The sequence below is a fragment of the Heptranchias perlo genome, chromosome 13, assembly GCF_035084215.1.
Source record: "Heptranchias perlo isolate sHepPer1 chromosome 13, sHepPer1.hap1, whole genome shotgun sequence".
Taxonomy (NCBI): domain Eukaryota; kingdom Metazoa; phylum Chordata; class Chondrichthyes; order Hexanchiformes; family Hexanchidae; genus Heptranchias; species Heptranchias perlo.
Genome location: NC_090337.1, coordinates 72,568,209 through 72,588,006, shown reverse-complemented (window position 1 = coordinate 72,588,006; position 19,798 = coordinate 72,568,209). Strand labels below are relative to the sequence as shown.

At 48.5% G+C, this 19,798-nt stretch overlaps 1 protein-coding gene across 1 annotated transcript in view; it reads right to left on the bottom strand.

Annotated features, from left to right (window-relative positions):
* LOC137331699 (solute carrier organic anion transporter family member 2A1-like) overlaps nucleotides 1–14,941 on the bottom strand; it is a 323,160-nt gene extending 308,219 nt beyond the window's left edge. The window contains exons 1-2 of the mRNA XM_067995691.1: nucleotides 14,048–14,941; nucleotides 13,354–13,491 (exon numbers count right to left, since the gene is read on the bottom strand). Coding sequence (XP_067851792.1) covers nucleotides 13,354–13,491; nucleotides 14,048–14,125 — 216 coding nt within the window. The 5' untranslated portion in view covers nucleotides 14,126–14,941. The remainder of the gene's footprint in view (nucleotides 1–13,353; nucleotides 13,492–14,047) is intronic.
* Between the last annotated feature and the right edge of the window lie 4,857 nt (nucleotides 14,942–19,798).

Here is a 19,798-nt window from a genome sequence, read left to right as displayed (position 1 = left end):
CTGCTCGTCTACAACAGCCAGTCTATGAGAATTAGTCTACGACTGCTCGTCTATGACAGCCAGTCTATGAGAATTAGTATACGACTGCTAGTCTATGACAGCCAGTCTATGAGAATTAGTCTACGACTGCTCGTCTACAACAGCCAGTCGATGAGAATTAGTCTACGACTGCTCGTCTACAATAGCCAGTCTATGAGAATTATTCTACGACTGCTCGTCTATGACAGCCAGTCTATGAGAATTAGTCTACGACTGCTCGTCTATGACAGCCAGTCTATGAGAATTAGTCTACGACTGCTCGTCTATGACAGCCAGTCTATGAGAATTAGTCTACGACTGCTCGTCTATGACAGCCAGTCTATGAGAATTAGTCTACGACTGCTCGTCTACGACAGCCAGTCTATGAGAATTAGTCTACGACTGCTCGTCTACAACAGCCAGTCTATGAGAATTAGTCTACGACTGCTCGTCTACAACAGCCAGTCTATGAGAATTAGTCTACGACTGCTCGTCTATGACAGCCAGTCTATGAGAATTAGTCTACGACTGCTAGTCTATGACAGCCAGTCTATGAGATTTAGTCTACGACTGCTCGTCTACAACAGCCAGTCTATGAGAATTAGTCTACGACTGCTCGTCTACAATAGCCAGTCTATGAGAATTATTCTACGACTGCTCGTCTATGACAGCCAGTCTATGAGAATTAGTCTACGACTGCTCGTCTATGACAGCCAGTCGATGAGAATTAGTCTACGACTGCTCGTCTATGACAGCCAGTCTATGAGAATTAGTCTACGACTGCTCGTCTATGACAGCCAGTCTATGAGAATTAGTCTACGACTGCTCGTCTACGACAGCCAGTCTATGAGAATTAGTCTACGACTGCTCGTCTATGACAGCCAGTCTATGAGCATTAGTCTACGACTGCTCGTCTATGACAGCCAGTCTATGAGAATTAGTCTACGACTGCTCGTCTATGACAGCCAGTCTATGAGAATTAGTCTACGACTGCTCATCGACAGCAGCCAGTCTATGAGAATTAGTCTACGACTGCTCGTCTATGACAGCCAGTCTATGAGAATTAGTCTACGACTGCTCGTCTACAACAGCCAGTCTATGAGAATTAGTCTATGACTGCTCGTCTATGACAGCCAGTCTATGGGAATTAGTCTACGACTGCTCGTCTATGACAGCCAGTCTATGAGAATTAGTCTCCGATTGCTAGTCTATGACAGCCAGTCTATGAGAAGTCGTCTACGACTGCTCGTCTATGACAGCCAGTCTATGAGAATTAGTCTACGACTGCTCGTCTGTGACAGCCAGTCTATGAGAATTAGTCTACGACTGCTCGTCTATGACAGCCAGTCTATGAGAATTAGTCTACGACTGCTAGTCTATGACAGCCAGTCTATGAGAATTAGTCTACGACTGCTCGTCTATGACAGCCAGTCTATGAGAATTAGTCTACGACTGCTAGTCTATGACAGCCAGTCTATGAGAATTAGTCTACGACTGCTAGTCTATGACAGCCAGTCTATGAGAATTAGTCTACGACTGCTCGTCTATGACAGCCAGTCTGTGAGAATTAGTCTCCGACTGCTCGTCTATGACAGCCAGTCTATGAGAATTAGTCTACGACTGCTCGTCTACAACATCCAGTCTATGAGAATTAGTCTACGACTGCTCGTCTACAACAGCCAGTCTATGAGAATTCGTCTACGACTGCTCGTCCAAGACAGCCAGTCTATGAGAATTAGTCTACGACTGCTCGTCTATGACAGCCAGTCTATGAGAATTAGTCTACGACTGCTCGTCTATGACAGCCAGTCTATGAGAATTAGTCTACGACTGCTCGTCTACGACAGCCAGTCTATGAGAATTAGTCTACGACTGCTCGTCTACAACAGCCAGTCAATGAGAATTAGTCTACGACTGCTCGTCTACAACAGCCAGTCTATGAGAATTAGTCTACGACTGCTCGTCTACGACAGCCAGTCTATGAGAATTCGTCTACGACTGCTCGTCTATGACAGCCAGTCTATGAGAATTAGTCTACGACTGCTCGTCTATGACAGCCAGTCTATGAGAATTAGTCTACGACTGCTCGTCTATGACAGCCAGTCTATGAGAATTAGTCTACGACTGCTCGTCTACAACAGCCAGTCTATGAGAATTAGTCTACGACTGCTCGTCTATGACAGCCAGTCTATGAGAATTAGTCTACGACTGCTCGTCTATGACAGCCAGTCTATGAGAATTAGTCTACGACTGCTCGTCTACGACAGCCAGTCTATGAGAATTAGTCTACGACTGCTCGTCTACAACAGCCAGTCAATGAGAATTAGTCTACGACTGCTCGTCTACAACAGCCAGTCTATGAGAATTAGTCTCCGACTGCTCGTCTGTGACAGCCAGTCTATGAGAATTAGTCTACGACTGCTCGTCTATGACAGCCAGTCTATGAGAATTAGTCTACGACTGCTAGTCTATGACAGCCAGTCTATGAGAATTAGTCTACGACTGCTCGTCTATGACAGCCAGTCTATGAGAATTAGTCTACGACTGCTAGTCTATGACAGCCAGTCTATGAGAATTAGTCTACGACTGCTAGTCTATGACAGCCAGTCTATGAGAATTAGTCTACGACTGCTCGTCTATGACAGCCAGTCTGTGAGAATTAGTCTCCGACTGCTCGTCTATGACAGCCAGTCTATGAGAATTAGTCTACGACTGCTCGTCTACAACATCCAGTCTATGAGAATTAGTCTACGACTGCTCGTCTACAACAGCCAGTCTATGAGAATTCGTCTACGACTGCTCGTCCAAGACAGCCAGTCTATGAGAATTAGTCTACGACTGCTCGTCTATGACAGCCAGTCTATGAGAATTAGTCTACGACTGCTCGTCTATGACAGCCAGTCTATGAGAATTAGTCTACGACTGCTCGTCTACGACAGCCAGTCTATGAGAATTAGTCTACGACTGCTCGTCTACAACAGCCAGTCAATGAGAATTAGTCGACGACTGCTCGTCTACAACAGCCAGTCTATGAGAATTAGTCTACGACTGCTCGTCTACGACAGCCAGTCTATGAGAATTAGTCTACGACTGCTCGTCTATGACAGCCAGTCTATGAGAATTAGTCTACGACTGCTCGTCTATGACAGCCAGTCTATGAGAATTAGTCTACGACTGCTCGTCTATGACAGCCAGTCTATGAGAATTAGTCTACGACTGCTCGTCTACAACAGCCAGTCTATGAGAATTAGTCTACGACTGCTCGTCTATGACAGCCAGTCTATGAGAATTAGTCTACGACTGCTCGTCTATGACAGCCAGTCTATGAGAATTAGTCTACGACTGCTCGTCTACGACAGCCAGTCTATGAGAATTAGTCTACGACTGCTCGTTTACAACAGCCAGTCAATGAGAATTAGTCTACGACTGCTCGTCTACAACAGCCAGTCTATGAGAATTAGTCTCCGACTGCTCGTCTACGACAGCCAGTCTATGAGAATTAGTCTACGACTGCTCGTCTATGACAGCCAGTCTATGAGAATTAGTCTACGACTGCTCGTCTATGACAGCCAGTCTATGAGAATTAGTCTACGACTGCTCGTCTATGACAGCCAGTCTATGAGAATTAGTCTACGACTGCTCGTCGACAACAGCCAGTCTATGAGAATTAGTCTACGACTGCTCGTCTATGACAGCCAGTCTATGAGAATTAGTCTACGACTGCTAGTCTATGACAGCCAGTCTATGAGAATTAGTCTACGACTGCTAGTCTATGACAGCCAGTCTATGAGAATTAGTCTACGACTGCTCGTCTATGACAGCCAGTCTATGAGAATTAGTCTACGACTGCTCGTCTATGACAGCCAGTCTATGAGAATTAGTCTACGACTGCTAGTCTATGACAGCCAGTGTATGAGAATTAGTCTACGACTGCTAGTCTATGACAGCCAGTCTATGAGAATTAGTCTACGACTGCTCGTCTATGACAGCCAGTCTATGAGAATTAGTCTACGACTGCTCGTCTATGACAGCCAGTGTATGAGAATTAGTCTACGACTGCTAGTCTATGACAGCCAGTCTATGAGAATTAGTCTACGACTGCTCGTCTATGACAGCCAGTCTATGAGAATTAGTCTGTGCCTGCTAGTCTATGACAGCCAGTCTATGAGAATTAGTCTACGACTGCTCGTCTATGACAGCCAGTCTATGAGAATTAGTCTACGACTGCTCGTCTATGACAGCCAGTCTATGAGAATTAGTCTACGACTGCTCGTCGACAACAGCCAGTCTATGAGAATTAGTCTACGACTGCTCGTCTATGACAGCCAGTCTATGAGAATTAGTCTACGACTGCTAGTCTATGACAGCCAGTCTATGAGAATTAGTCTACGACTGCTAGTCTATGACAGCCAGTCTATGAGAATTAGTCTACGACTGCTAGTCTATGACAGCCAGTCTATGAGAATTAGTCTACGACTGCTCGTCTATGACAGCCAGTCTATGAGAATTAGTCTACGACTGCTCGTCTATGACAGCCAGTCTATGAGAATTAGTCTACGACTGCTAGTCTCTGACAGCCAGTGTATGAGAATTAGTCTACGACTGCTAGTCTATGACAGCCAGTCTATGAGAATTAGTCTACGACTGCTCGTCTATGACAGCCAGTCTATGAGAATTAGTCTACGACTGCTCGTCTATGACAGCCAGTCTATGAGAATTAGTCTACGACTGCGAGTCTATGACAGCCAGTCTATGAGAATTAGTATACGACTGCTCGTCTATGACAGCTAGTCTATAAGAAATAGTCTGCGACAGCTAGACCACGAGAACTACTCTACGACAGCTAGTTTACGAGAACTAGTCTGCGACAGCTAGTCTACAACAGTTAGTCTACGACAGCTAGTCTACGATGACTAGTTTATGAGAACTAGTTTATGAGAACTAGTCTATGAGAACTAGTCTGCAACAGCTGGTCAATGTTATTATTTTTCAAACTGTAGATTCTTTGGGACTTCACATCAGAAGACTGACATTTGATGGCCCAAGTTGTGAAGACGATTTGTTCTGAGCTCATGATTTAATCTATGCTTGGCAGGGAGAGGCCGAACGCGTGCAGAGTCTCCCCGGGGGAGGGATGAAAAAAACAAAATGCACCGAGCATTTGCTGGTGATCAAGACCAGTTGGTGGGAAGTGAAAGCAATCAGTAGTTTGACACTTGGACCAGAGAGAGGGAGGCTGGGTCAGCACAGGGAATAAGAACAAGAACAGAAAGACCAAAATATTTTTCCATATTTTGCCAAGTTTTTATCAGTGAAATTAAAACAAGAGAAATTCTTCTGCTAACAAAGCCAACTGTCACATCATGTGAATACCATATATGATCTCCATGCCAAGTTAGCTATTGTCAGGATGGCAGTGAAAGGGAGGCTGCAATTTGTCTTCAGGACTTCTGTGTTAGTGAAGGAAGGAGGGAAAAATCAGCCCAGTGTTCCTGGTGCCTGTGGAATCTAGTGCCCCATGTCAGCATTGTGTCCATCGGGTGAAAGCAGGATCGGACTGTGTGAGTTGCCCAGTCGAATAGCCCACCTACTCTCAATGAGTAATGGTCACGGTCTGATACTGGGTGTGGATCGACAGCTTTGAGAGGGTTAATGAGGGTAGTGCAGTTGATGTATATTTGGACAGGTGTTTGAGAAAGTATCACATAATAGACTTGTTAGCAAAATTAAAGATTAAAAGGACAGTGGTAGTGGGGATACAAAATTGGCTGAGGGACAGTAAGCAGAGAGTGGTGGTGAACAGTTGTTTTTCAGACTGGAGAGAAGTATACAGTGGTGTTCCCCGGGGGTCAGTATTAGGACCACTGCTCTTTTTGATATATATTAATGACCTGAACTTGGGTATACATGGCACAATTTCAAAGTCTGCAGATGAAACGAAACTCAGAAATGCAGTAAACAATCTGGAGGATAGTAATAGACTTCAGGAGGACATAGACAGACTGGTGAAATGGGCAGATACAAGGCAGATGAGATTTAATGCAGAGAAGTGTGAAGTGTGAAGGTTCTTAATGAATACTTTGCGTCTGTCTTCACAAAAGAGAGGGACGATGCAGACATTGTAGTTAAGGAGGAGGAGTGTGAAATATTGGATGGGATAAATATAGTGAGAGAGGAAGTATTAAGGGGATTAGCATCTTTGAAAGTAGATAAATCACCAGGTCCGGATGAAATGTATCCCAGGCTGTTAAAAGAAACAAAGGAGGAAATAGCGGAGGCTCTGACCGTCATTTTCCAATCCTCCCTGGCTACAGGCATGGTGCCGGAGGATTGGAGGACTGCTAACGCTGTACCATTCTTTAAAAAGGGAGCGAGGGAGAGACTGAGTAATTACAGGCCGGTCAGTCTAACCTCGGTGGTGGGGAAATTATTGGAATTAATTCTGAGGGACACGATAAATCGTCATTTAGAAAGGCACAGGTTAATCAAGGACAGTCAGGATGGATTTGTTAAGGGAAGGTCATGTCTGACCAACTTGATTGAATTTTTTGAAGAGGTAACAAGGAAGGTCAATGAGGATAGTGCATTTGATGTGGTCTACATGGATTTTAGCAAGGCTTTTGACTAGGTCCCACATGGCAGACTGGTCAAAAAAATACAAGCCCATGGGATCCAAGGGAAAGTGGCAAGTTGGATCCGAAATTGGCTCAGTGGCAGGAAGCAAAGGGTAATGGTCGACAGGTGTTTTTGTGACTGGAAGGCTGTTTCCAGTGGGGTTCCACAGAGCTCAGTACCAGGTCCCTTGCTTTTTGTGATATATATTCATGATTTGTACTTAAATGTAGGGGGCGTGATTAAGAAATTTGTACGTGATACAAAAATTGGCCGTGTGGTTGATTGTAAGGAGGAAAGCTGTAGACTGCAGGAAGATATCAAAGGACTGGTCAGATGGGCAGAAAAGTGGCAAATGGAGTTCAATCTGGAGAAGTGTGAGGTAATGCATCTGGGGAGGGCAAACAAGGCAAGGGAATACACAATAAATGGGAGGATACTGAGAGGTGTAGAGGAACAGAGGGACCTTGGAGTGCATGTCCACAGATCCCTGAAGGTAGCAGGACAGATAGGTAAGGTGGTTAAGAAGGCATATGGAATGCTTTCCTTTATTAGCTGAGGCATCGAATATAAAAGCAGGGAGGTTATGCTTGAACTGTATAAAACACTAGTTAGGCCACAGCTTGAGTACTGTGTGCAGTTATGGTCACCACATTATAGGAAGGATGTAATTGCACTAGAGAGGGTACGGAGGAGATTTATGAGGATGTTGCCAGGACTGGAGAATTTTAGCTGAGGAAAGATTGGATAGGCTGGGGTTGTTTTCTTTGGAACAGAGGAGGCTGAGGGGAGATTTAATTGAGGTATATAAAATTATGAGAGGCCTAGATAGAGTGGATAGGGAGGACCTATTTCCCTTAGCAGGCAGGTCAACAACCAGGGGGCACAGATTTAAAGTGATTGGTAGAAGGATTAGAGGTGAAGTGAGGATGGTGGGGGTCTGGAACTCACTGCCTGAAAGAGTGGTAGAGGCAGAAACCCTCAACTCATTTAAAAAGTACTTGGATGTGCACTTGAAGTGCCGTAACCTACAGGGCGATGGAACAAGTGCTGGAAAGTGGGATTAGACTGGAGGGCTCATGATGGGAGGGCTCTGCTTTGGCCTGTTCTTTCCACTTACAAAATGCTGCCATTGTGAAATATTTTTGGGTCAGAGCACATTATTGACATGTTATACATGAGGATATTGTTCCAAATTGTGTTTAGCATAGTGCGTGGGAACATTTATAAAGTGCCTTTAATGTAGAAATAAACATCCTAAGAACTTCTCCCATCCACTTGCACAAGCTTCTGAATCATGCGACACTAAGGGTGATTTTACACACAGTTAAGCAGGGGTTTCTTTCTCATTTGTTCAATTGCTAGTCTCGTCATTATCCATCCAAATGGTCATCTTAATACCTCAATGAGGACATTATTACCAGTGTCTAGTAAATACCAACAATACCTTTAAAGATCCATTCTTTCAGAGATTTCTTTCAGAGCTCAATACGGTGGACTGCCTCCCTTCCCTCAGAGCAACACCTGATATTCCAGCTTGGGCACAAATACCTTTTAAAGACTCATTGAAACAGCTATCTGTTTAATTTACAATAACAGGGAGTTAGTGAAAAGCAATTAGCCCTGCTTGATTCTAACACCCAGACTGGCAGTGGGTGGGAAATATCCCCAAGACTGAACAGGGAGAGATGGACCGGGGAGAGATGGACCGGGGAGAGATGGACCGGGGAGAGATGGACCGGGGAGAGATGGACCGGGGAGAGATGGACCGGGGAGAGATGGACCGGGGAGAGATGGACCGGGGAGAGATGGACCGGGGAGAGATGGACCGGGGAGAGATGGACCGGGGAGAGATGGACCGGGGAGAGATGGACCGGGGAGAGATGGAACATGGAAGCAAAGGGTAATAATCGACGGGTGTTTTTGTGACTGGAAGGCTGTTTCCAGTGGGGTTCCGCAGGGCTCAGTATTAGGTCCCTTGCTTTTTGTGGTATATATTAATGATTTGAACTTGAACGTAGGGGATATGATTAAGGAGTTTGCAGATGATACAAAATTGGCTGTGTGGTTGATAGTGAGGAGGAAAGCTGTAGACTGCAGGAAGATATCAATGGACTGGTCAGATGGGCAGATAAGTGGCAAATGGAATTCAATCCGGAGAAGTGTGAGGTAATGCATTTGGGGAGAGCAAACAAGGCAAGGGAGCACACAATAAATGTGAGGTTACTAATTGGTGCAGAGGAAGTGAGGGACCTTGGAATGCATGTCCACAGATCCCTGAAGGTAGCAGGACAGGTAGGTAAGGTGGTTAAGAAGGCATATGGAATACTTTCCTTTATTAGCCAAGGCATAGAATATAAAAGCAGGGATGTTATGCTTAAACTGTATAAAACACTGGTTAGGCCACAGCTTGAGTACTGTGTACAGTTCTGGTCACCACTTTACAGGAAAGATGTAATTGCACCAGAGCGGGTGCAGAGGAGATTTATGAGGATGTTGCCAGGACTGGAGAATTTTAACTATGAGGAAAGATTGGATAGACTGGGGTTGTTTTCCTTGGAACAGAGGAGGCTGAGGGGAGATTTAATTGAAGTGTATAAAATTATGACGGGACTAGATAGAGTGGATAGGAAGGACCTATTTCCCTTAGCAGAGGGGTCAGTGACCAGGGAACATAGATTTAAAGTAATTGGTAGAAGGATTAGAGTGGAAATTAGGAAAAAAAAATTTCACCCAGAGGGTGGTGGGGGTCTGGAACTCACTGTCTGAGAGGGTGGTAGAGGCAGAAACCCTCAACTCATTTAAAAAAATCCCTGGATGTGCACCTGAAGAGCTGTGAGCTGCAGGGCTACGGACCAAATGTGGGAAAGTGGGATTAGGCTGGGTGGCTCGTTTCTCAGCCGGCGCGGACACAATGGAACAGGGAGAGATGGAGCAGGGAGAGATGGAGCAGGGAGAGATGGAGCAGGGAGCGATGGAGCAGGGAGAGATGGAGCAGGGAGAGATGGAGCAGGGAGAGATGGAGCAGGGAGCGATGGAGCAGGGAGAGATGGAACAGACCGAGATGGAACAGGGAGAGAAGGAACAGGGAGAGAAGGAACAGGGAGAGAAGGAACAGGGAGAGATGGAACAGGGAGAGATGGAACAGGGAGAGATGGAACAGGGAGAGATGGAACAGGGAGCGATGGAGCAGGGAGAGATGGAGCAGGGAGAGATGGAGCAGGGAGAGATGGAGCAGGGAGAGATGGAGCAGGGAGAGATGGAGCAGGGAGAGATGGAGCAGGGAACGATGGAGCAGGGAACGATGGAGCAGGGAGAGATGGAGCAGGGAGAGATGGAGCAGGGAGAGATGGAGCAGGGCGAGATGGAGCAGGGAGAGATGGAGCAGGGGGAGATGGAGCAGGGGGAGATGGAGCAGGGAGAGATGGAGCAGGGAGAGATGGAGCAGGGAGAGATGGAGCAGGGAGAGATGGAGCAGGGAGAGATGGAGCAGGGAGAGATGGAGCAGGGAGAGATGGAGCAGGGAGAGTTTCCTGCATAAGTGGAGTTCCGACAGTCTACAGCTTTCCTCCTCACTATCAACCACACGGCTAATTTTTGTATCATCTGCAAACTTCTTAATCATGCCCCCTACATTTAAGTCTAAATCATTAATTTATATCACAAAAAGCAAGGGACCTAGTACTGAGCCCTGTGGAACCCCACTGGAAACAGTCTTCCAGTCACAAAAACACCTGTCGACCATTACCCTTTGCTTCCTGCCACTGAGCCAATTTTGGATCCAATTTGCCACTTTCCCTTGGATCCCATGGGCTTGTACTTTTTTGACCAGTCTGCCATGTGGGACCTTGTCAAAAGCCTTGCTAAAATCCACGTCGACTACATCAAATGCACTATCCTCATCAACCCTCCTTGTTACCGCCTCAAAAATTTCAATCAAGTTGGTCAGACACGACCTTCCCTTAACAAATCCATGCTGACTGTCCTTGATTAATCCGTGACTTTCTAAATGACGATTAATACTGTCTCTCAAAATTGATTCCAATAATTTGCCCACCATCGTGGTTAGACTGACTGGCCCGTAATTACTCAGTCTATCCCTCACTCCCTTTTTAAAGAATGGTACAACATTAGCAGTCCTCCAATCCTCCAGCATGACCCTGACCTGCCGGTCACTTGCCATTTTAATTCCCCGTCCCACTCCCACTCTGACTCTCTGTCCTCGGCCCCTTACACTGTTCCAATGAAGCTCAACGGAAGCTCGAGGAACAGCACCTCATCTTTTGTTCAGGCATTTTACAACCTTCCGGACTCAACACTGATTTCAATAACTTCAGATCATAACCACTGCTCCCGTTTTCTCAGACAGCAGGTGCTGGTAATGGTTCTGCTGTTACCATTTACAGCTCCTCTAGACCCATCTTTTGTTTCTTTACCTGTCCCATTCCCACCCTCCTTGCCTTGCACCATCATCCCTTCTGTCATTTAATCACTCCTGCCCTCCACCCTATCACAGACCTTCCCTTTTGTTCTTTCCTCCCCTCCCTTTCCTCCTCCCCTTTCCCTGGCTCTGTACTTAGGAACATAGGAACATAGGAACAGGAGTAGGCCATTCAGCCCCTTGTGCCTGCTCCGCCATTTGATCTGTGATCTAACTCCATATACCTGCCTTTGGCCCATATCCCTTAATACCTTTGGTTGCCAAAAATTTTAACTTTTTAACATCTCCCAGTTCTGATGAAAGGTCGTTGACCTGAAACATTAACTCTGTTTCTCCCTCCACAGATTCTGCCTCACTTGCTGAGCCTCTCCAGCATTTTCTGTTTTTATTTCAGATTTCCAGCATCAGCAGTATTTTGATTTTATTATAGGTCCAGACATTATAGAAAACAGAATTACATAAAATTACATAGAGCCCTGTTCAAGATATCATGTTCTTCCCAAAGGTGAATCAGGAGGAATGTTCCAAAACCTGGTCCCCATTCCTGGCTTGGTGCTTTAAACACTACCTAACACTGCCATCACTGCCCAGGATCATCGGTAAGCCACTTTGTACAACTCACTGTCGATCATACTATCCCTGTGCACTTGGTTTCAGTGCCCCTGTGTTGGGGGGGCAGGAAAACCCCAGCTCTGCTTCTCACTCTGATCACCATCCATTGACTCCCGCTGGAAGGTGCTCACATGTGGATGAGAGGGGAATTCGGAATTGGACTCAGTGTGATGATCCAGTGGTCAAATAGCTCACCAACACTGACTGTCTGTCTGGGCTTACATACGATGAATGGCAACTTGAGGTACAAGGTGTTCAGTACCAGTGGAGAAAACTTGGGGAAAGGTAAGAAGATCAAAATGCAATAAGAACATAAGAAATAGGAGCAGGAGTCATCCATACAGCCCCTCGAGCTCCACCATTTAATCAGATCATGGCTGATCTTCGACCTCAACTCCACTTTCCAACCCGATCCCCATTTCCCTTGATTCCCCAAGAGTCCAAAAATCTATCAATCTCAGCCTTGAATATATTCAATGACTGAGCATTCACAGCCCTCTGGGGTAGAGATGCAATAACACATTATTACATCTCTTTTAAAACAGATCTCGTGAGTGACTGACAGGACCATTGCCTATCCTGAATTAAACTCCCACAGGACCAGTGCCTATCCTGAGTTAAACTCCCACAGGACCAGTGCCTATCCTGAATTAAACTCCCACAGGACCAGTGCCTATCCTGAGTTAAACTCCCACAGGACCAGTGCCTATCCTGAGTTAAACTCCCACAGGACCAGTGCCTATCCTGAGTTAAACTCCCACAGGACCAGTGCCTATCCTGAGTTAAACTCCCACAGGACCAGTGCCTATCCTGAATTAAACTCCCACAGGACCAGTGCCTATCCTGAGTTAAACTCCCATAGGACCAGTGCCTATCCTGAGTTAAACTCCCACAGGACAAGTGCCTATCCTGAGTTAAACTCCCACAGGACCAGTGCCTATCCTGAATTAAACTCCCACAGGACCAGTGCCTATCCTGAGTTAAACTCCCACAGGACCAGTACCTGTCTCGAGTTAAACTCCCACAGGACCAGTGCCTGTCCTGAGTTAAACTCCCACAGGGCCAGTGCCTGTCCTGAGTTAAACTCCCACAGGACCAGTGCCAGTCCCGAGTTAAACTCCCATAGGACCAGTGCCTGTCCCAAGTTAAACTCCCACAGGACCATTGCCTGTCCTGAGTTAAACTCCCACAGGACCAGTGCCTATTCTGAGTTAAACTCCCACAGGACCAGTACCTGTCTCGAGTTAAACTCCCACAGGACCAGTGCCTGTCCTGAGTTAAACTCCCACAGGGCCAGTGCCTGTCCTGAGTTAAACTCCCACAGGACCAGTACCCGTCTCGAGTTAAACTCCCACAGGACCAGTGCCTATCCTGAGTTAAACTCCCACAGGGCCAGTGCCTGTCCTGAGTTAAACTCCCACAGGACCAGTGCCAGTCCCGGGTTAAACTCCCACAGGACCAGTACCTGTCTCGAGTTAAACTCCCACAGGACCAGTGCCTGTCCCGAGTTAAACTCCCATAGGACCAGTGCCTGTCCCAAGTTAAACTCCCACAGGACCATTGCCTATCCTGAGTTAAACTCCCACGGGACCAGTGCCTGTCCTGAGTTAAACTCTCACTGGACCAGTGCCTGTCCCCAGTTAAACTGTGGCTCACTTCTGCTAGTGTACCTCGTGCAAGCTGGACATAAAGCCCGAGGAGAAGCTGGAGAGCCCAAATCGTTTCTCGATGGTGGTGATGCTGCTTTTAAAGTAGGCACTGTACAGGAGCTGGGCAAGCTGCAATATTCCATGACAGAGGACAAAGAGCTGCAAAGGAAGAAGGAAATAGGTGGTCAGGGAATTCTGTCACCACACAAAGTATTATGCAGTTCAGGAACAATCTCCCAACTTTCACAACATATTCAAATCTTGAGGATTAACTGTTGCTAAAAATGAGGCCAGGTGCAACTAAAGTGTCCTGAAGCGGTTCTGGTGGATGAATATTAGTTAATGGGATTGTCGTCAACTGATGAACTGGCTGGAATCAACCCCCCTGTGGAAATCAGGAAACTTTGCTTTGTAAATGTTCCTCTTTTTTTTTGCGAACTGCAAATCATAGCGAATAAGAAGGGTTTTCCAGATGTTGCACTTCAGAGCTGAGGCACTCACTATCTCTGCACCTGTCAGCATCCAGTTCACATTTAACGCCAATGTCGGCTCACAAACATTTGTTCGCACTTTCCAATCATTTGTTCACACTTTTATATTTAAAAATAGCTCTGCTGAAATATTTCACGTTTAGAAACTCCGGGTCACACTGAGTGAGAGTGAACATTCGGTGATATAATTATCAAACCATTTATGACCACACTCAGCCCCTCACCTTGATGTTATTGAAGGTCGACTCATGACACTTAACCCTCGGGCTCACTCTGCCTCTCTCCTCCACGATCAGCCCCATTCTCACCGGACAGACCCAGATGAAGATCCCGCCCACTCGGTAACCTGCAGCAAAACTTGCGGAGTTGCTTCAAACTTTGCAGCTTGTCCGCCCGGGAGTGGGAGAGAAGCCGAGAGCCGGGCTCGGAGTACCGGGCACTGGGCTCGGGACACTGGGCACTGGGCTCGGGACACTGGGCACTGGGCACTGGGATCTGGGCACTGGGCTCGGGACACTGGGCACTGGGGTCTGGGCTCTGGGCTCTGGGCTCGGGACACTGGGCACTGGGCTCGGGACACTGGGCACTGGGCACTGGGGTCTGGGCTCGGGACACTGGGCACTGGGCTCGGGACACTGGGCACTGGGCTCGGGGCACTGGGCACTGGGGTCTGGGCTCTGGGCTCGGGACACTGGGCACTGGGCTCGGGACACTGGGCACTGGGCTCGGGACACTGGGCACTGGGCTCGGGACACTGGGCACTGCGGTCTGGGCACTGGGCTCGGGACACTGGGCACTGGGTACTGGGGTCTGGGCTCGGGACACTGGGCACTGGGGTCTGGGCTCGGGACACTGGGCACTGGGCACTGGGGTCTGGGCTCGGGACACTGGGCACTGGGCACTGGGGTCTGGGCTCGGGACACTGGGCACTGGGGTCTGGGCTCGGGACACTGGGCACTGGGGTCTGGGGTCTGGGCTCGGGACACTGGGCACTGGGGTCTGGGCTCGGGACACTGGGCACTGGACTCTGGGCTCGGGACACTGGGCACTGGACTCTGGGCTCGGGACTCTGGGCTCCGGACGGGCTGGCTGCACCTCCCTCCTTTGGCTCTGCTCCCTCTCGGTGTGGGATTTATATCTCTCCCAGTCTCTGATGAAATGTCGCACGTCAGAGCCGCTACGCAAAAAGGAATTTGTCTTAAAGGAAACTGCACTTTGCCGGGGATGTGCGGACTCCGCGCACCGTGTCCGCTGGGACTGGGGCGAGAGCTGGACATGTACCTTCACCTCCCACCAGCCCCACACACCCCCCCGGACTGAGTCTCCGGCAGACTGTGGGGAGGAGGGTTCCTTCAGAATCCCAAACAAACAGGCTGTAGCTGGGCTGCAAACTGTGAACATGTCCCTCTGGAATAGATGCCTTCGACAGGACGGCAGGGAGTGCAGTCTGTCATTTAAACTAATGGGAAGGGTTTTTATATTTACAGTAAAGCAGAGTCGGGAATGAGCAGAGGCTGCAGATTGTTAATCGGACAACGAACAGAGACCAGATTGTTACTCAGAGACTGAGAGAGTGAGGGGAGTCTGCAGAATGTCACTCAGAGTGTGAGGGGCTGAGGACAGTTTGCAGAATGTTACTCTGATTGAGAAAATGAGGAGAGTCTGCAGAATGTTACTCAGAGACTGAAAGAGTGACAAGAGTCTGCAGAATGTTACTCAGAGATTGGGCTGAGCAGAGTCTGCAGATTGTTACTCTGAGACTGAGAGACTGAGGAGAGTTTGTAGAATGTTACTCATAGATAGAAAAAACATGGAGACTCTTCAGAGACTGAGCCAAGTCTGCAGAATGTTACTTAGAGATTAAGACAGTGAGGAGAGTCTGCAGAATGTTACTCGGAGACTGAGAGAGTGAGGAGAGTCAGCAGAATGTTACTCAGAGACTGAGAGAGTGAGGAGAGTCAGCAGAATGTTACGCGGAGACTGAGAGAGTGAGGAGAGTCAGCAGAATGTTACTCAGAGACTGAGAGAGTGAGGAGAGTCAGCAGAATGTTACGCGGAGACTGAGAGAGTGAGGAGAGTCAGCAGAATGTTACTCAGAGACTGAGAGAGTGAGGAGAGTCAGCAGAATGTTACGCAGAGACTGAGAGCATGGGTAGCCAATCCGGCAGATTAGAATCAAGAGGCAGGCAGTGCAGCAATACTCTGGGAGTGTGGCACTCACAAACAGGTTTTCAGTGCTGAATACTGTTGAGGGTGGTGACATCTCGGGGGGAGTGCAGTCCAGAGCAAATCCACAGTACTTTTTTTTTATTCGTTCATGGGATGTGGGCCTCGCTGGCGAGGCCTGCATTTATTGCCCATCCCTAATTGCCCTTGAGAAGGTGGTGGTGAGCCGCCTTCTTGAACCGCTGCAGTCCGTGTGGTGAAGGTTCTCCCACAGTGCTGTTAGGAAGGGAGTTCCAGGATTTTGACCCAGCGACGATGAAGGAACGGTGATATATTTCCAAATTGGGATGGTGTGTGACTTGGAGGGGAACGTGCAGGTGGTGTTGTTCCCATGTGCCTGCTGCCCTTGTCCTTCTAGGTGGTAGAGGTCGTGGGTTTGGGAGGTGCTGTCAAAGAAGCCTTGGCGAGTTGCTGCAGTGCATCCTGTGGATGGTACACACTGCAGCCACAGTGCGCCGGTGGTGAAGGGAGTGAATGTTTAGGGTGGTGGATGGGATGCCAATCAAGCGGGCTGCTTCGTCCTGGATGGTGTTGAGCTTCTTGAGTGTTGTTGGAGCTGCACTCATCCAGGCAAGTGGAGAGTATTCCATCACACTCCTGACTTGTGCCCTCCACGAAGATCGACCACCCACAACCACGCCTTACCGCATCAGCGGACTCCACCCAACTGAAGAACCTTCGCAGATTCCACAGACCAGGACTACGTGGGGACAGCAGGCCCCAAAGGACACAAAGAGCGGACCCCAAAACTGCAACCGGATTACCTGGCTGGATTTTGAACTGTCAAGGAACCCTGGTTGGTGAGCATGATCCCTGACCTCTCCTAGTTCAATTTAGTTAGGTTTTGGGGGTGGGACAAGGGTAAGGGGATTAGCAGCGTGATTTTCCCTCGTTATGCCGTGTGTTCCCCATTCTTAACTAAGTGTACTTTTGTAGGTCTGTTTAATCTCAGTGTAATCTTAATGTTATAAGTTCATTTGTGACTTCAATAAACCCAGTTTTTCTTGCACCAAAACCAGTTGTCTGCTACACTTTGTCACAACCCCCAAATAAGTCCAAGGTCTAGAACCCAGGGAGTGGGAGCGATTCGAACCGCTCAGAAGTCAGAGGTGAAGCTGACACACACCACCACCCACTACAGGACGCCACTCAAAGCGCTCCCACGTCTCACCCGTTGCCCCCCCCCAACCAGGACCTGAAACGCTGCCTCCTCTCCCAATGGCCGAGTTTGCCCCTGCACAGGTGCAGGTGGAGCAGTCTTTGGAGGGGCCCTTATGGGCTCCAAAACCCAGAGGGTGTCGGCCGAGAGCATCTCAGCATTCTGGGCAGGGATCTGAGCAACCTGCCACTACCTCTGCTGAAACCACAGGGGTTGCACAGGGAAGCAGTAGGAAGTATAAGAGAAAGCAATTGTAATTGTAAGGGTTTGAACATGGGTGTTTGTGACAATGTTACGTTATTAAGTTTCCTTTTGTTATTACCTCACATAAAATATATTAATTGGCATCACTTCCACATCTTGCCCATTCTTGCCGAGTGGCAACTCACCTTTTCAGTTGTTTGGTGACGAAAGTGAGAACATGAATTGATGGGACCAATGGGGGATGTGCAATGGGTGGACGGTTGGTTACAGGACTGCTTTGTATGATTGGGGGGGTCCGGGGGATGTGATAGTTACTTTGGTCCAGTGTGAGTGACTAACTGAACCTTCGAGCTATTAGGGTATCCCTGGCATCCCGAGCAGCAATGTGATTGGCTGGTCTGACGCTGGATGCCCCATCTTCATCATCATCTTCCTCCTCCTCCTCTTCCTCATTGGAATCAGATGATGATTGATGAGCATCTTCTTCTAATTCTCGCTGATACTCGACGTTGTGCGGAACACAGCAGACCACGATTATCCTCGAGACCCTCGCTGGTGAGTACTGAAGAGCACCTCCAGACCTGTCCAGGCACCTGAAACGCATCTTCAGCAAGCTGATGGCTTGCTCGATGGCACATCTGGTGGTCATGTGGCTCTTGTACCTCTCTTGAGCTTCATGGGTGGGATTCCTCACAGGTTTTATCAGCCAGGTTTGAAGGGGGTTTCCTTTGTCGTCCAGCAGCCAGCCCTTAAGTCTGGTTCCAGGTACGAACAGGTCGGAGAGTTGGACTCCTGATGAAAGCATCATGGGAGCTCCCTGGGAATCTGGCGCAGATCCACAGGAACCTTTCCTTGTTTTGCACACCAGCTGAACATTGATGGAATGGAATCCCTCGCAGTTGACGAATGCTCCTGGTTGGTTTGGTGATCCTCGGATTGCCTCGTGTGTGCAGTCGATGGCACCCTGTACCCGGGGGAAGCCAGTCAGAGACGCAAATCCCAGTGCCTGCTCCTTCTGGCTATTGTCATCACAGGAAGTTTACAAACCCCCCAGCCCCAGCAAACTGTCACCTACTTTATGCCTTTATGTGCAGCCCACTGCGAGACCCTCGATTTGTCTCTGGTGGCGCCCTGGAAGGAAACAGAGGGAAGGATATTGAGGGCAGTGGTGAGTTTCACAGTGACCGGCAATGCGTGGCCACCAGGTCCAGCAGGGAGCAGGTCTTTCTCTAGGAGGCTGCAGATGTCTGTGATCACCTGACGGGTCAGTCTGAGCCTCTGGAAGTCCTGCTCTTCAGAGAGGTCAAGGAAGCTGAGCCTCTGTCTGTAAACCCTGTTAGGTGGGTAATGCATCCTGCGACCTCGGCCCCTCTGGTGCTCTCATCCCTGTTACTCTCCCCTCTGTTGCTCTCCCCTCTGTTGCTCTCAACCCTGTTACACTCCTCTCTGTTGCTCTCCTCCTTCTAACTCTCCTCCCTGTTGCTCTCCCTTCTGTTGCTCTCCCCCCTGTTGCTCTCCCCCCTGTTGCTCTCTCTTCTGTTGCTCTCTCTTCTGTTGCTCTCCCCTCTGTTACTCTCCTCCCTGTTGCTCTCCCCCCTGTTGCTCTCCCCTCTGTTGCTCTCCACCCTGTTACTCTTCTCTCTGTTGCTCTTCTCTCTGTTGCTCTCCCTCAGTTGCTCTCCTCTCTGTTACTCTCCTTCCTGTTGCTCTCCTCCATGTTGCTCTCCTCTCTGTTACTCTCCTCCCTGTTGCTCTCCTCTCTGTTGCTCTCCCCCTGTTAATCTCCTCCCTGTTGCTCTGCCCCCTGTTGCTCTCCTCTCTGTTACTCTCCCCCTGTTACTCTCTCCCTGTTGCTCTGCCCCCTGTTGCTCTCCTCTATGTTACTCTCCTCCCTGTTGCTCTCCTCTCTGTTGCTCTCCCCTCTCTTACTCTCCTCTCTGTTGTTCTCCTCTCTGTTGCTCTCCCCTCTCTTACTCTCCTCTCTGTTACTCTCCTCTCTGTTGCTCTCCTCCCTGTTGCTGTCCTCTCTGTTGCTGTCCTCTCTGTTGTCCACCTGTAGCTCCCACCACAGGATGCCCTCACTGCCGTAGATGCTGATTGTCTCCCTTGTCCAAAGTCCAATCTAAAGCAGCAATGGCGCTCGCTCCCCCACCCCCATCCTGATGTTCTCTATCTGAAAACCTCCAAACTTCTCCTCCACATCGGTTACCAAAAGAACTCTCAGCAAAGGCAACTGAGAAAGCAGCTGTGAGCACTGAGCCTTTATTCATATTGGGGCACCTGACCTTTAACCATCCCCATGAAATGAATAAATGATTTAAATTAATTTGGGAGGGGGGTGGCCACCAGGATGAAACATTAGAGAGGAGGAACAAGGTGCACAGAG